Here is an 18,666-nt window from a genome sequence, read left to right on the forward strand (position 1 = left end):
AGTAAATATATTACATATTTATTTATTTAAATTTTTGAGTCTTCTTTTGAGCCCTCACTCCTAAATACGGCTTTCTTTCTTTTGGAATTTGACCAGAGAAATGGTGTAAATGTTGAGCCGTCACTATGATGGCAGATCAACACAATTATAGTCATAACCTTGAACTGGACACGCATTAGTCTGGTCTTGGTCTTGACTTGGTTCAGCCCTTCTCAAAGTCTTGAAAATGTATCCATATCCTAGTAAAAATCGACCTGGCTACTATCATAGTGTCCTGGGGTTTACATGACTGAGTCTTGTCTATCTGGCTTTAAGACAAATAAAGAATGTGGGTCTAGTGTGTGAGCGGTACAGTGATTTTGACAGTTGTGTGATGTGCACTTGGCATTAAATGTGTTATTTACATAGTTGATAAGCAAAACACATGGTACAAGAAGTGATGTGCTACTTGTGAAAGATTTGCACAAACTTGACATATGTTTGTTGTACAACTGTGTTATGTGAGGGTGCAGAGAGAGAGAGAGAGAGAGTGCAAGTTTCTTATTCATTGATGACAATGATTGATGACAGTGAGAGCTGCATGTGGCTTGAGTGCAGAATAATAACACTGACAGAGCATCACTGAACTTTAAAGGCCCACTTGCATGTTGTATTTTTCAATAAACAATGTGACTAGGCCAACGGTGACTTTCATGAAGAGGGGAAAAAAAGATTATCGAAATTGACCCAGTTTTAGCGTTTTTATCAAACATTTTGTCGACCCAACCACAACCACCACGCACGTGGATATTTTAATCCATGGTTCATAACGTGCGTGTGTCATCTTAATGATGACGTCACACCAGGTGCAGGGGCTCTGAGAGTCACAGGCAGGTAGTGGCAGAAGCGGGAGCATGTCTATGTTCCCCGGGTTCTATGTTCCCCGCTTTGATTGATTGATTGATTGATTGAAAATGTTAGACCACCAGCCCTGATTCCAAACTCTAACCTTAACCAGTTCGAAAGAGGGCCTAAGCTTAACCGTTTGAAACAAGGCGGACATTAATAATTAATAAAATAATCAATCTATTAATCAATCAAAGCAGGGAACATAGAACCCGGGGAACATAGGACCTGGGGAACATAGGGATGATCCCGCAGAAGCAGAGAGCCTTGCTACTACTAGCCGAGGAGCTAGTATCTGTTTCACCTAACACTATTGCTCCGTGATCATAGCCATTTATCTCTAAAGCTAACCACTATTTGTAAAAGCCACAACCATGTTACCATATTTGTAAATACTAATGTAAATCATTGTGTCGTTGTACATAGTGTGTATATAATGTTAGTAGCTAAGTTAGCTAGCTTGGTAGCCAGCATAGCATTCTTGAAACTCCTAAGGCTATGTGTCCACCGGGGACGTTTTTTTCAAGAAGAAAAAAGAAGAAAAAAAAGCTTTGAGCGTCTTTCTGGGTCTCCCCAGAGCTCGCGCCAGCCGCGGCTCCGCCCCTTCCTCGATGAGTTACATTGATGAGCGCGCTGCTTTCCAAAAAAGTTGAACTAGTTTCAACTTTATGAGCTGGGAGCGCTCCGCCAAAAACGCTGCCGTCGAGAGCTCATAAAACGCGAGGCGCGGCTCTGGGAAGAGGAGCGCGCCTGACGCTTCTCCAGCATATAAATGAATGACAGAAAGGAGCTGACAACTCATAAAACGTCCCCTATGGACACAAGCCTTAACATGCCCCGATTTAAAATGGTTCTCTCCTCTCCTGTATACCTTTGTCCTCACAAACAAAGTATTCTGCCAGGGAACTTATGGACACGACAGTAGTAACTTTAGTAGTTATAAGGTGTTTGAGCTTGTAACGTTAACGTTAGTTAGCTATCGTGGTAGCCCCTTTCATGACTGTGATGCACCGAGTGCTATCGGATGGGCTGCTATCGTATCAACATGCCGTGACATGTAGCTTGCTAGCCGGCATGATGCTTGTGCAGTGCTTTGCCCCACAGGTCTGAGAAGAAGTTGTGGACCTGCACATTTTACTCGTTCCCGAAACTCCTCTACATGCCCCGATTTAAATGGTTCACGACAGTAGACATAATGCTAACGTTAGCGGGGTAACGTTAACGTTAGCCAGAGCCATATAGCTAGCTTGGTACTATGACCCGGACGGGCATAAGGCGACAGCCTACCAGACCAATAGCGGCTCCGTACTGAACAACAGGCTGCCTAGTGGTACATGTAGTTCTATTTTTACGACATTAAAAACCTTATACCTACCTTGTTTCAACCAATTGTAGCTGGTCCATCGAAATCTCTCCGATGATTAAACCCATTTGCGTCTTGTAAGGCGTCCATTTGGATCAAGGAAATAGCTTTCTGCACTCGTCAAACTCCATTGTAGTGAAGTAGGGAAAAGTTACCTGAAGTGACGTCACGGCACTGATAGCGTCTGCTAAGCTTTTTCATTTGCTTCATACATGTTATTAGTGCGTGGACCTTCTTAACCCTTTCTGAGTGGAATTTCCGGCGTCAAATGGAAAAAAATTAATAATTAAAATAGATACCAATGATGTAAACTACCCATAATTGAAGAGTAGGGTTTAACCTGCAAGTTGGCCTTTAACATAGGGCTAGTTCAGAGTGACAGATCAAACATTGAAATTCTACGTAACGGAATAACAATGGTAAGATTCATATATAGATAGGGATCACAGCAATTCAAAATAAGGTTGGGTTTTTAGGAGCATGTTTTTTAGGGGCGGCTAAGTGGCGCAGTGGGCAAGGCGCTCGCCACTAATGCAGGAGATGCTGGGTTTGAACCCAGCTCTCGGCGTTGCTACCGGCTTGGCTAGTCGTTCATACTAACACAATTGGCAGTGTTAGGGGTGGGAAAGCCGGTGGGTGGGGATTGGATGTTGTGGACAGCGACTCCTACAGGTTGGTTGGTGCGCCTGTACAGCAGAATCAGGAAGTATCGGGGGCAGCGTGAGCCTCCCACGCGTTACTCCTCGCCACTGAGAGATCGCGCTGTTCAGGTGAAAAGATGCGACAGCTGCCTCCTCGTGTACCGGAGGGGAAACGTGATGCAAGGCTAGGTCCTCACTGCAGCCGACCAGTGGGAAGCATAGTCTAGCAACGTTCGAGACAGGGGAGGGGAGAATTGAAGAGGGAACTGGCGAGGCGAAATTGGGATGGGAAAAAAATGGAAAAATAAGGAGGAAAAAGTGGATAAAAAAAAAGGAGCATGTTTTTTAGGAATGGCCCAAATGCAGATCCCTCTTATTTGAAATGCTATGTGGCCATGTGTCTCTCTCTCATCGCTGCTCCTTCACTCCACGTCCCACTCAATCAGCCCGGCAGTTTGTCTGCTTTGGCTCTGATAGCTGTCACTACCTATTCCCTCCTACAGAACCACAACATCTCACAGTCAGCTCTTGTTTTAAAGCGAATTACAATTTTAGAGAACACGACATTTTCAACTAAATATTGAGCCTGCAAAAGTTTTGCTGTCGCCACTTCGGTCTGGGCGATGGAACAAAAAATAAATCGATAGTCCACTCTGCCTCCCAACATCTTAATGTCAGTCTCGGAGGAGGAAGGCGTGTGGAAGTGATGGAGTCTCTTGTCAGTTAGCAGACATCAGAGGACTTTTTAATTGAGGCCCTGTTGGGGCTTTGAGGACCAGGGGAGCTGCTGTGCTGAGAAGCGGCTGGAGCCACAGTGCTGGATGAGGTTGACAGATATAGCAGAATGTGAGAAGCAGACTCGGGAGAAATCACTTATTTCACTATTAGTGGTCGACTGATATAGGGCCCATATCAGCCATTTTCTAAATATCAGTATTGAATTTTGATATCGGCCCACTGACTATACTAGGGATATATGGTCAAAATATCATATCATCAATATCATTTTTATTTTGATAGTTTTGACGCAGGCATACCTTTATTCAACAATATTACTTTTCCAGTATACATTAGTGATTGACATCTTACCACTGTATTTAACCCATTACAAGTCAATTTAAGAACAGCAATTATTCATAAAGAAATCTGGACTATATATGATGTGATTTCCTCTGAGGTGATGGCTGATTGTGGTGCTTAACTATATGATCAAATGTGGTGAGAGAACTTCCTATATTATTTTTATTTTCTTTTTTTCAATCGTTTTTATTGATAATTGTGACTGTGTGAATGTACATCATGTGATGGTTATATGTATGGTTATATATATATATAGTTTGTCTTTTGTGTGGACCCCAGGAAGAATAGTTGTTTCTAAGGAAGCAACTAATGGGGATCATGAACATCTATACATTTTAATGCAATAATGATGGTATTATAAAGGTCGTTTTTGTATAATTAATTTGTCAGAATGTCCTTCATGAACACGAGGGCTAGGGTTCTCCAGAGGCTTATTAGGCTACATTTTGTCACTGGTTAGTTAGCTGTGCAGGCATTGTCTCCGTTTCTACAAACCTGAATCCCTACGCGGGTCAATTACAGCTCAAGCCCAGCAGTTCCTCGCTGCGCCTCTCTCCATTGTCACTTCTCTCAGGGGAAGGTTACCATTGAGCTGCTGCTGGGAGTATTCACGTTGGGATCGATCAGATCGGCAGTCGCACTCATTGAGAGGGAGAGGCGACCTCCCCACACATCAACTCAACATTTCAAATCCACAGACCCTGAGCCAAAAATAATTCCAGGGTGAAGGCCAGTAGCAGCCTCACCTGTCTGAGGGACAGTGTGGGGTTCTTGAGTGGGTTCTCAACCTTTCTGCTGCCAAGGCTCCCCTGTGTCCAATAAAATATTCCAGGGCCCCCCTACATACGACTTTTCCCCTCCTGTCTTTTTTGCTACAATGATGACAAAAGTGCTTGCTTTCAAAATAATGTTTATTTGAGTGCTTAGTACTGTTGACATTACAATGCTTGTAGTAGTAAATCAAATAGCATTTTGGATAAGTTTGACCATTTCTCAAAAACAGAAAATCATTATTTAAAAAAAATACCGAAAAGGATCACCAAGTTACCATTTCTCAAGAAATATAAATAAATACAGAAAATAAGTACTTGTTCACTCAGTGGACATTTCTAGCTCAATGCGAGGTCTGCTGCTGCTGGCTAATAATACGGTCAATACGTGGGGATATCTTTGACAAGGCATGTCATCCTCAAGGCTCAACTTGGCCCTATATTTTGTTTTCAGAGCTGTCATGGATGAAAAGCCAGCTTCACACAGCTATGTGGTGCTGAATGTGAATGGTATCAACACCTTAACTGCTGCATCATGAGATACTTCACTGAAACTAGCTCTCCAGGTGGATCAGATGAGATTTCAATGAGTTCTTCCAATAGTTTGGATGGAGATGTGTCAGGAAGCTTTGTCTCAATGTTCTCTATAAAGGGGTTCTTTATCCAGAGTAACTTTTCTGTATTTTTTTTAATAATGATTTTCAGTTTTTGAGAAATGGTCAAACTTATCCAAATATGCTATTTTCATGGAAAACAGTGCAGCTGCAACAGATACCACTTTAGTGAACATTTTCTGTAATTTTATTAAAAAAATTATAATAATAATAAAAAACGAAAATATCAAGGCCGCTCTCTGAGGCCCCCTAGTGGGCCACGGCACCCTTGTTGAGAACCGCTGGACTAGAAGATCTTTGTCTTGGATTCCAGCCCAGTCACGTGTTAATTAGCTATTTCCACCACGCACTCACTTGTAGACAAACTAATTGTTGACGCCCACATCAGTCACTCGCCCACTCACTCGCTCACTCACTCACTCACTCACTCACTCACTCACTCACTCACTCACTCACTCACTCACTCACTCACTCACTCACTCACTCACTCACTCACTCACTCATTCACTCGCTCATTCACTCACTCATTCACTCACTCACTCACTCACTCACTCACTCACTCACTCACTCGTTCACTCGCTCATTCACTCACTCGCTCACTCATTCACTCACTCACTCACTCATTCACTCACTCACTCACTCACTCACTCACTCGCTCACTCACTCCTCCATTGGTGCCTAGTTCCGTCTCTGGAAGAAAAATAGGCGTTGTTTTACAAAACGTTATTGTAATGAATGCAGAGTCATTACTCTGTTCTAATGTGTGCGGCTGCACATCATACACTGGTGTTTTCCGCAAGCCGCAGCGTCAAGGGAAGGGCAATAATTTCAGACAAATTGTGTAAGAAAATGTGCGCTAGGTCATCCGAGAGAGGGGTGCTTTGCCTCCCCGCATGCCAATGAGACAGCAAGCTAGCATCTAGCTGAAAAGTAATTAATTGAAATGCCAAAAAAATTGCTAAATATGATGACAGGACAAAAACCTGTAACCATCCATCTCAGTTTGCCAAGTTTTTTTTCACCCTCCTAGTGAGCTTTGTGTGTCCTCTCCTGGGGAGGTGGGTCTAGAGAAAACCACAGTGCTTCACGCCGGCACTACCAGTTTTTTAAATTTGTATTATTTTTTTTGAACAAGAGGCAACAAGGCAAGGGTTTGATGGTCACCTTTTGCCGGACAGAACAAACGCATATCATTGGGTTGAAGCAGAAGCAAATTCAAAGTCATTGGTTCAGTGTAACCTCACTGAACCTCCAGCCAAGTCATTGCCCAAGAGCAACGTTACCCCCTGCATAGGGAGTTTGCCAGCCGTCACTCCGATTACACACCCTCATCTTCAATGTTCCTGTCTCCTATCCTGGCTAATCCCTGCCCTCTTGACATCGCAGCTTCCTCTCCTTCCCCTTACTGATGTTGCTATTGTTGCTGCCAATCTCTGTCCTGAGAGACTGCCGGGACTGAATGGAAGGAAACAGAATGAAAAGGTTTGAATCACCCGACTGTCTGCCAGCTTGTTTGTTCTCATGTGCATCAATCACCTCCCTACCTGTGTTTGGGTAGGATGTGGTTAAGTTGAGCTGCTGTTTTGTCCCCGCGACACGTCAGACCCACAGAAGGCTGCACACACTAGGTCTCCCCTTGGGTCTGAAAGCAGCACATTGAAAAATCAAATATATAAATAATCTCCCACCAATAATGGTCGTCAGTCACTTTGACTCACCTTGGTGGTGTATTGGGGTCTTGTCTCTCATTCCGCAATTAATTCCTGGCAATGCCATCTCATTAAAGTATAGTAAAAAGATGATTTATCCATTTCTCTGTGTTACCAAGGCAATGGGCTGTCAAGGTCAAGGTGTGAGCAAGGTAGCTCCATGCGCACCTAGCTTGTTTACAGTGGGGAGAGCTCTTAGCTAGTGCAGAGAAAGGAGAAATCATATTTTCCCTGTACTTTAATGACATAACATTGCCTGGAATTAATAGTGGGATGAGAGACAAGACCCCAACACACCACCAAGGTAGGTCAATGTGACAAACAACCGAGAGGCTACTCAGTTTATTTACTGATGTGTCAGAGTTTTTACTCATTTTAGTGTCTCCCCTCAGTGTCATACCTTTACTAGTAGTAGGTCATCCCATGGACTACTTGGACTACTGTCCAATAATAATGCATGTGTCCTTGCTAGTGACTTGTCATAGGACATTATAGGTGTGTTTTCTGGTCCTAAGGACTGTGTGGTAGTGCCCCTGTGGTCTCCAGGGCCTCCAGAAGGGCCAGGCCTAGTGCCGCTCCACCTCAGGGCTAGCCACTAGTTCAGAAGGCTCTTTTATGATCACTGCAACAGTGTCCCCTGCACACACCTCTCACTTCTGAGCCTGTTAAACAGGCTGACAGCAGCTCTAAAGGGCAATCCTTTGGTCCATCCTTGCAATGAGAGAAACAACTAATTGACTCCTCCTTCTCTCATCCTCATCCGTTCAGCTCATCTGTGATGAGCATTCAGCACTCCTTTTAGCCAGCAGCCGTGCTCTTGTCAAGGGACATTATTGTCCTTTGGCAGTTCTCAATACGGCTTTAGGAAAAAGAGAACAACATACATGGCAATATTAGACCTCATTGAAAAAATACATGATGCCATTGATCAGGGCGATTGTGGGGTGGGCGTTTTCTTGGACTTATCAAAGGCCTTTGACACCATTGACTTCACTATTCTACCTGGGAAACTGCACCATTATGGCATAAGGGGTCTGGCTCTCAACTGGTTCAGTAGCTATATGGTAGGCAACAGTACATCGATATAAACAATCACAAATCAATAAAAATGAACATCAAATATGGGGTCCCCCAGGGGTCAATTCTAGGGCCTTTACTATTTATTCTATATATAAATGAATTTGTCAACTCATCTGAACTTCTGCACAAAGTAATATTCGCTGATGACACTAATTTGTTTCTGTCACATAAAAATCCACTCGAGCTACAAGATCTACTCAACACAGAACTACAAAAAGTGGACACCTGGTTTAAATGCAACAAATTATCACTTAATCTCAGCAAAACAAACTTTATTGTCTTCCACTCAAATTGGATGCACACACATCACATGTGCATACAAATAAATGGAAAGGAGCTGTCAAGAGTGGTGTCCACAAAATTCCTGGGGGTCGTCATCGATGAATCACTCAATTTCAAATGCCACATAAAATATCTACAAACAAAACTGTCCAAATATGTTGGCTTATTCTGCAAAATATGTCATTTTCTTCCCTTGCCTGCCCTTCTCACTCTATATAAAACCTTGTATGAACCCCTCATTAATTACTGTAATGTCATTTGGTGCAACACTTACCCCAGCCATCTCAAGAAACTTGAAAGCTTACAAAAGAAAATACTACGAGTACTATCATGGTCCGGGTATAAAGCGCCCTCACAACCTCTGTTCCATCGCTTTGTCGCTGAATTTAACATTCATCAAAATGCATCAATTATGTATCAAGTTGTCAACAACATGAATCACAGACTGTCTGAGCTTGTCCCAGTCTGCCAACCACTGCACATCCATAACACAAGAAATAGGCATCTTATATTTGGCAAGAGGAGAAGGCTAAATTGTGCTATCCTAAGCATAGCATGCAGGGGTCCACAGATCTGGAACAAGCTTGACGAGAATCTGAAAATTACTAAATCCTTTAAAACATTTAAAAAATCACTGAAAGAGGAACTGCTTAAATCATATCTCTAATTAAAATTATAACTTAGGAATATAAATTGTCTGTATTATGTATCTATGTTATATGTCAGTTAGTAGGTAGGTGTGTAAACCTACCCACGTTGTATGTTTTGTTTTTTGTTTATTGTTTTGTTGTTTATATTCTGTCTATATTGTGTTCAGGCTCCCTCCAAAAGCTTTAAATAGCTTCTTGGGAGACCTGGCACATGCACACAATTGCGACGTTGTTGTATCACATGAGGATATTTACATGTAATGTATCGTGTGTGTGTGTGAATAAATTCATTCATTCATTCATTCATTCATTCATTGCTAAGAAGCTGGATTTTAAGCAGGTAAAACTGGGTAGTAGCGGAGCCCCAGATGACAGGCCATGTACTTGTATATGAGCGCTTAATTCCACCAACGGTGCCGGAGAGAAAACACACTCAGGCCCAGTAAAAATTCCTGCAGATACAGGTGTTCTACCCCGGCTGGGACCCCAATAGGGCCTTCCAGAGACTTGGGAAGGCTCATTCCTCAGCGGTGATGTGACCCTTTGTTGAGGCTCCATGTGGCAGTGGTGTTTTATCATCCTTGTGTTTGTGCCCCCATTACATATCTATTTTCCCCTTCTCTCTCCTGTGGCTCCCTGTCATACACAAAACACCTAGAGTGAAGGGGATCAATGGCAAGCGGATATACTCCAGGTGTGGTCTACATAACCTGTGGAGAAACAACAACACCTCATAGGCCTACATAGATAATAAAACAAAATACTGCACAGTGCTTATATTGCTCTCATATTATTTCTCAATTTATTGAAGGTTTTAAGTCCTTAATCATCTCCCACAGGAAGGAAGGTGAGGATGTGCAGTCATTAACTCTGTCTGTCTGTCTGTCTGTCTGTCTGTCTGTCTGTCTGTCTGTCTGTCTGTCTGTCTGTCTGTCTGTCTGTCTGTCTGTCTGTCTGTCTGTCTGTCTGTCTGTCTGTCTGTCTGTCTGTCTGTCTGTCTGTCTGTCTGTCTGTCTGTCTGTCTGTCTGTCTGTCTGTCTGTCTGTCTGTCTGTCTGTCTGTCTGTCTGTCTGTCTGTCTGTCTGTCTGTCTGTCTGTCTGTCTGTCTGTCTGTCTGTCTGTCTGTCTGTCTGTCTGTCTGTCTGTGTGTCTGTCTGTCTGTCTGTCTGTATGTCTGTTTGTCTGTTTGTCTCTCCATCTGTCAGTGTGTCTCTCTATCTGTCTGTCTGAATTAATTTACTGTCATTCTCTACAAGCGAATGCACCCATAGCAACTGACTCAGGTCTTTGGGATGTACACATGTCCACTTATTTTTATCAAAGATAACAGCCCTGAAGATGCATATATTTTTTCCAGTTCCAGTGTAATTATTCTTTAGTACAACCTCACATACCAAACACATGTGTTTTAGTTGGCAGGCGCTGTGTGCTGTGTGCTCAGTATAGAGCCAACTCAGGGTCCCTGTGGCCCCCTTCACTGTGGCTCTGCCTGCAAACTCTCTCTATACGGTGACCGTGGATTGTCTTCCTGGCCTGGCAGGGAGAGAGGGGGCAGGGGGGTGGGGGGGGTAGGTAAACAGAGCCATTAGAGACAAATCTATTTCTGAAGAAAACAAAATCACATCATCAAACAAGAGAAGGAGAAAAATGTGATCCCAGCAGCCCCTTCGGGCCTCGCCGTAGAAATGATAGCCGACTATGGCATTTGTCTTTATCAGGCTGCCTGGAGGAAGTGAGAGGACAGTGGAGGGGGGGGGGGGGGGGGGGGGGGGGACAAAAGCCAAAGAAAAGAGAATGGATAAAAGACAAAGAGAACCACTGAACCTCCGTTTTGCCAGACGCATTCATAATTTTTTGGTCTTATTATAGTGTGTCTCTAGTCGTATTATGTGCGAGTCAGTGCATATACGATGGACTTTATATGTGTGTTGTTGTTGTTGTTGTTATTGTTATTTTTTGGGGGGGTGGGGTTGCTGTTCGTATGAGCCTTTCAGATGGTCATTCTTTAAATAGAGCAGAGCGAAGGGGCTCAGTGGACCGCCAGTCACGCCGTCATCAGTCATGAGTAGCCCGGGGAGGCATGCGCAGCTTTATCAAAATGACAAGATTGACTTTTCCAGATTCTCTGCTCTCTCCCTGATGTCTGGTTGTTTATCTTGGTTTGGACAGTAGCAGAGGGCCTTTACGGAGGCCGTTGCATTTGAGGGTGCTCTCAACAAAATCAATATTTATGGTAAGAGCTGAGTGGTGGTTATGGTTGCCCCCCCCCCCCCCTATATTTATAGTATTATAATCATTAGTATTGGCAGATCAACAATTGCCGGAATTCTCAGATTTATTCTCAGATTTATTTATCAGTTGTTGCTTGCTGCTATGCCGGGTTATGCAGCCAAGTGGTAGGGATACATAGACAGGTGAATTCAGTCAAGTGGCAGGGATACATAGACAGGTGAATTCAGTCAAGTGGCAGGGATACATAGACAGGTGAATTCAGTCAAGTGGCAGGGATACATATAGACAGGTGAATTCAGTCAAATGGCAGGGATACATATAGACAGGTGAATTCAGTCAAGTGGCAGGGATACATATAGACAGGTGAATTCAGTCAAATGGCAGGGATACATATAGACAGGTGAATTCAGTCAAGTGGCAGGGATACATATAGACAGGTGAATTCAGTCAAATGGCAGGGATACATAGACAGGTGAATTCAGTCAAGTGGCAGGGATACATAGACAGGTGAATTCAGTCAAATGGCAGGGATACATAGACAGGTGAATTCAGTCAAGTGGCAGGGATACATAGACAGGTGAATTCAGTCAAGTGGCAGGGATACATAGACAGGTGAATTCAGTCAAATGGCAGGGATACATAGACAGGTGAATTCAGTCAAATGGCAGGGATACATATAGACAGGTGAATTCAGTCAAATGGCAGGGATACATATAGGGCCTAACAAAAATAATAGTTGGTTTCAGGTTGGTTGTCAGTTTGGCCATGGGTAGGTAGGGAATTTTTTTTTATTTTTATTTTTTTTTAATTCTTTCCCACGGCGACTATGGATAGGGAATTTCTTTATTTAATTAACCCTTTCACTGCCACACGACAGAAGGTTAGCCCTTTACTATCACACAACCGACGGCGATGCTCCATCATTAGCATCATTAGCTCCGCATCCGCGGAGCTAATGATGCTAATGATGGAGCATCGCCGTCGGTTGTGTGATAGTAAAGGGCTAACCTTCTGTATTGTCACAGTGAAAGGGTTAACCGGCTGTCGTGTGGCAGTGAAAGGGTTAAAATGTTCACAACAACATGGATGCATGTACTCTGCCAGCATGTTTAATATCCATAATACTAAATGTTTGACTAAGATTTCGATGAAACTTTATTCTATAAAAAAAAAAAAAAAAAAAAAAAAACGGATTTTTTTTTTTAATATATAATTTTTTTTTAAAACTCATAAAATATATTGGGTCGCACCTAAATCGGCAGAGTCGGTCGGCAACCTGAAACCAACCATTATTTTTGTTATGCCTTATTCAGGTCATCCCTTGCCCCCCTCCCTTCCTCTCCGTGGCTTTTCATTTAGTCTGAGTCCTGTTTCATGCAACAATCTGCCACATGTCTGGCCTTCTGTTCTGCATCTGCTGAATTCGATTGGATTTCTATCTGAGGATTCCTCTCCCCAAATCCAAAGGGTGCTTTCGTCTGACCACTATTTTGGCTGTGTAATATTATAGCCTATATATACTTCTCCTCAGAGCTTGTATTAGAGTATATATTATGTCTGTCCCCATAGCTTGTATTAGAGCCTATATGCCTCTCCTCAGAGCTGGTATTAGAGCCTACTGTATATGCCTCTCCTCAGAGCTCGTATTAGAGCCTATATGCCTCTCCTCTCCACATAGCTTGTATTAGAGCCTATATGCCTCTCCTCAGAGCTCGTATTAGAGCCTATATGCCTCTCCTCAGAGCTTGTATTAGAGCCTATATGCCTCTCCTCAGAGCTCGTATTAGAGCCTATATGCCTCTCCTCTCCACATAGCTTGTATTAGAGCCTATATGCCTCTCCTCAGAGCTGGTATTAGAGCCTATATGCCTCTCCTCAGAGCTCGTATTAGAGCCTATATGCCTCTCCTCAGAGCTCGTATTAGAGCCTATATGCCTCTCCACATAGCTTGTATTAGAGCCTATATGCCTCTCCTCAGAGCTCGTATTAGAGCCTATATGCCTCCACATATTTCGTATTAGAGCCTATATCAGGGTTCGAAATAAAAAAAATATTTCCAGGGCTTTTTTTGCCCCCCTTAATTGATTTTCGTAATTTTGTTTTGTATTTCGAGGGCACAGCATTTTTATGGTGAAAATTAACATAAACTTTTGTTTACAGTTTTCGTCCCCATTTAACGTTACAAAAAAAAAAGTAATCAAGATATTTGAACTGGGGACCATATGCTCCACAGGCAGCGCACTAACCAGTTGAGCTAAATGGGCCGTTATGAACTGCTCCTGACTAATCCATCATTTACACTTTTCAAGTGCCAATTGCGGTTGTCGTCCAGTATTGGCATTAATAAATCAGATGTCATGCTATTATGTCATGTTCTACAGTAGGACTTACTACTATGATACCCATTAAAACAAGTAATTCGAATAATAGAAGCATACTTTGCTGGAACGATTCATTTCAAACGTATACAGCGTGTGTGTGCGTGTATTCTTTTGTGGGTGCGCTCTCGCGCCGACTTGTTAAGCCTTTCCCTACGCATATTAATTTCTGGAGCATTTCTTTATCCACTCTGGTTGGATGGTGTATTGCACTCGCAAATCGCTTCCTGTTGAATGGATTGGTTGAGTGCAATGCCGACTCTCTACTTTCCCCCGTTTACTCGTCTTCACAGACTAGAATATGACACGCCCACTGATGATGTCACGGTTCGGGAGGAAAAACCAACAAATTTTCGGTGCCAGCTGAGCACCGATTTGTCACGTTCTGAACCAATTAATCCCGGTCTGAGCGCGCCGGCCGGTGTGAGATTACGTTCGGGAACTGGCTCCAGCACGGAGCCTGGCCGGTGTGAAAGCCTTAAAGGGGATTGCACGGCTTTTTCTGATGCTATGCTGGCGCAAATAGCTCTGAAACACAGTTTGCTATTCACAAAGGAAGCGCAACGGGTGAAATTAGGTGGTAACTGCGTTCCATCAGCATTGCGTCCGGTGCTAATTGCTCATATTTAAAGGGGAACTATTTAGCTATTTCTTTCACTATTTGGGCAATTTTACACTATTCCAGTGAGTCTATGGAACACATATGTACATTTTTTTTCAATAAAATGCATTGTTTTGTATTTTTAATCAAGTACTTTGGTGCACCACTTTCTCCCCTTACAAAATCCAAGCTGTTTTTGGCTGGGCTCCGGCAATTAACGCAATGCGCTTTGAGTAACAGTCACCCACCTGCACTGGCAGATACCTTTGGGGGAGAGAGAGAGAGAGCGAGATAGAAAGGGAGAGAGAGAGAGAGAGGTAGAGACAGATAGAGAGATATAGAGGGAGAGAGAGAGAGAGACGAGAGCACAGAGCGCACAACGCGTGTATGTGCATGTGTGCTCGAGTCGCATGTGTGTGTAAAAAGCAGGGGGAGAGAGCTGAGGAGAGATCGCTCCGAGACTCGCACTGTATGAGCCTCTCTCTCTATCTGTCTCTCCCTCTCTCTCTATATCTCCCTCTCTCTCTCTCGCTTTTGGGGAAGTGCTGTCTGACAGGGAAACTGCGACGCGTGTATGTGCATGTGTGCTCGAGTCGCGTGTGTGTGTAAAAAGCAGGGGGAGAGAGCTGAGGAGAGATCGCTAACTTCCTCAAATTGTTGATTGTGGGCGGTGGCTACAACCACAGAAGGAGCTGAGGTTACGCAGATCAGAATTCTTACACGTCACAGATCCGCTAAATTCAGAATGGCTTGGTTTAGTGGGGGAGGATCTTGTCTCAGCTGAACTGGAGGAATGCGCCTGAATGAGAATTTCACACCTAGTCAGTGTTGGTACAACCCCACATTGCTAGAAAACAATGCAAGCCACTGGAAAAGGCCATTTATAAGATAGGGGACCTTTAAATGAGGTAATATGGGCAGAACATGTCTCCCTTTCTATGCAAATTAGCCTCCTCAAAAAACACTCCCAATTCACAAAGGCTGGCGCAAATCGCACCGCGCAGTTAAAGTGACGCTCTTTACGTCTTGAGATATTTGGTGGTAACTAAGCGCATTAATAAGGCCTAAAAGAAAAAAAAATTGGTTCCGGTTGCCGACCAACCCTGCCGATTTAGATGCGACCCAATTTATTTTATGAGTTTAAAAAATATATATTAAAAATAAAAGATTATTTTTTATTTTATTTTATTTTTAAAAAAAATTACAATAAAGTTTCATAAAAATCTTAGTCAAACCTTTAGTATTATGGATATTAAACATGCTGGCAGAGTACATGCATCCATGTTGTCGTGAACATTTTAATTAAATAAAGAAATTCCCTATCCATAGTCGCCATGAAAAATGTTTTACCAAACAATTTGTTCTTTTATGCCTAAATGGGTGTAAAATGCCAGCGTCTCGGGTGATCATGGCAGCAGTAATCGTTGCCAGGCATGTAATGCCAGGCGTGCTCGTGAAAGAATATTTCTAATGAGAATATCACTTTTTGAATTAGGCAAGACCGAAATCAACCGGAGACACAGGTTGGCGTTGCCACCCCAAGCAATTCAATGTTTGCCTTTCATGAATTTTTTGCTCAGTGATCTGGTCAGAGCGGATGCTATGAAGGAGGCCTGTGTTCCAGCCAGATCCCTAGTTATTTAGCGGCTCTGCTGTGTTATTTTCTTCCATCTCTGTTACGTTAAAATACCCGGGGGAAATCTGGGCATGTCTACTGTATCTTTTTCTTTTTTTCCTTTCCTGCTGACCATTTTTTTTTTTTACTATCCTCTTTTTCTGTTTTTAGTTCGCCAAGATCCTGTCATGTCCAAATCTAATTGTCTCCGGGGCAAATTTACTCCAGAGCTGTCCAGTCGACAGTTATCTTCTCATGTGTCTGAAAATCTCTCTCCCTCTCTCTCTCCCTTTTTTATTTATTTCTTTATTATTATTTAAATACCTTTTCCGCACTGACGGGGTGACATGAAAATCAGGGAATTTCAGAAATGTGTGTGTGGTGGGAGGGGGGGGGGGGGGGGGACAGTAACATCTGATCTGAGATCAGCGTGGCAGAAGGTAGGGGGGCTGGGGTACTTAGTAACTCACATCATCTTGTTGCCATGCCAACGCGTTATGAGATGAAAATACAATCCACCGCAACTGGTATAAGCTACCGGCCATCTGGACCCGTTCGAAAAAAGACTCAAGTGTCTTAACGAGGATGATGCCAAGTAATCTCTTTGCTCAATTCAAATAAAGGCACAATCACCCCATCTCGTATTAATGTATTAATAATATGGAGAGGTTGATAGGGATGATGATGATGATGATCGTCATAGATGATATAATGTTGTGGCGATAACACAGCGATGATGGTTCAGGATCTTGGATGATAAAGATTAACAATAGATTGTAGACAGCTGATGATACAATACTGTAGCGGTGATAGTCTAGTTAGTCTTGTTATAAGTCTGAATAGTCTATCTGTCTGTAGGTCTATCTATCTACGAGTACGTACAGTATCTGGCTATTTATTGTTTTAGTTTGTTTTGTGTGTGTGTGTGTGTGTGTGTGTGCATGCGTGTGTATCTGTGTCTGTATGTCTGTATATATTTGTATCTATCTATCTATCTATCTATCTATCTATCTATCTATCTATCTATCTATCTATCTATCTATCTATCTATCTATCTATCTATCTATCTATCTATCTATCTATCTATCTATCTATCTATCTATCTATCTATCTATCTATCTATCTATCTATCTATCTATCTATCTATCTCTTACTTACTGACTGTCTCTATGTATGTATGTATGTCTGTATGTCTGTCTGTCTGTCTGTCTGTCTGTCTGTCTGTCTGTCTGTCTGTCTGTCTGTCTGTCTATCTATCTATATACTGTATATATATATATGTAGATCTCTAGATCTCTAGATCTATCTGACTGTGTTTCTGTATTTTGTATGTGTTGCAGGTCAGAACATGGTGTTCCCTCCTGGGGCTCTGTGGGTAACAGTGGGTCTGGCAGTGTGTCTCCTGGGTCTGCTCATTGCCTTGGCTGCTGTCTGCCGCAGGAAGATCAAGGAGAGCTGTGAGGAGGCCAGGAGAGAAGGTTAGAAGAAAATAAAAAGAGAGAGCCTGGCTCGCTGATAACAAACTATCATTACACCTGGGTAAAACAGAGTCCATTCTCTTCGGTTCAAATAACAAACTCAGCAAGACCGACGGCTTCTCAGTTACAGTGGGTGACAATATTGTTGCAAGGAAAGATGAAATTACATACATGGGTTCCATCCTAGAGGCAAATCCTTCCTGTGACAAAATGGCATCCAATGTAATAAAAAAAAAGTCAACCAACAAACTAGATTCCTGTACCGGATCTCCTCTCTGGTAAACAAGAATACCCTGAAGACTGGTAGGAGCACTCATTCAAGGGTACTACGACTATGCTTGCACCTCATGGTACCAAAGCACCTCAAAGGCGCTAAAAAACAAAATTACAAACATCACAAAACAAATGGTCAGACTACTGCTTGACCTTACTCCTAGAACCCACCTCACCCCTGCCCACTTTGACAAACTAGGATGGCTTAGAGTAGACAACAGAGTACAGCAACTTGCAATGGGCCTGGTCTACAAGATACACTACACCACTAAGGTACCCATGTACATGTGAAAATACTTCCCAAAGGTCAGTGAATACCACAACCACAACACCAGAGGGAGCTCCACAAATCATGTTAAACCCAGATTCGGCTCAAACAAAATGTGGAACGCCCTACCCACAGCTGTAAAGGAATGTGAATCACTACCCACTTTCAAAACCACTCTCAAAGAGCACCTACGGGAGACTGCAATTAGAAACTGGCCCCTGTAAATGTCTAAACCCAACCCCCTCCAATGTACAATTTCCCCCACCCCGCTACTCTTCTCCGGCTTCAGTATGGATCACTAACAATAACATTGAAGCACCTTTTCCCTTTCTGGAGTGGTCCTAGAGTGGGATCAGTTGCGGTTGCCAGCAGGGGGCGAAGTGGCAGTGGTGGCAGGTGGAGCGGAGGAGAGAGGAAAGCAACGAGGAAGAGGGAGTTACCTGGGGGCGAGAGGACCAGGAAGCTCTCTTCGGCAGTGGACTTGACCGTGAACAGTCGCAGTCACAGCGGGCGTGTGCTCTGGAAGAGCCCCGTTGCAGAAGTTATGAGGAGAGCCCCGTTGGAACGAGCAACGGGTGATAAGAAGTACTTGCTAGTTGACGGGTTATCCTAGAAGTACCAGTGATAGTGTGTGAGTAAGCGAAACAGAACGAAGGACTAATGTCTAGAGTTAACGGGACTAACGTCTATAGTTAACGGGTTATAGTAGTACGTGTGCGGTGTATTAGCATGCTGCTAACGGGTCCG

At 43.2% G+C, this 18,666-nt stretch overlaps 1 protein-coding gene across 2 annotated transcripts in view; it reads left to right on the plus strand.

The window, feature by feature from the left end:
* cd276 (CD276 molecule) overlaps positions 1-18,666 on the plus strand; it is a 179,675-nt gene that overhangs the window by 82,785 nt on the left and 78,224 nt on the right. For both annotated transcript variants that reach the window (XM_084337199.1, XM_084337198.1), the window contains exon 5: positions 17,241-17,378. In XM_084337199.1, coding sequence (XP_084193325.1) covers positions 17,241-17,378 — 138 coding nt within the window. The remainder of the gene's footprint in view (positions 1-17,240; positions 17,379-18,666) is intronic.

This window comes from Notolepis coatsorum (assembly GCF_963971535.1).
Source record: "Notolepis coatsorum genome assembly, chromosome: 20".
NCBI lineage: Eukaryota > Metazoa > Chordata > Actinopteri > Aulopiformes > Paralepididae > Notolepis > Notolepis coatsorum.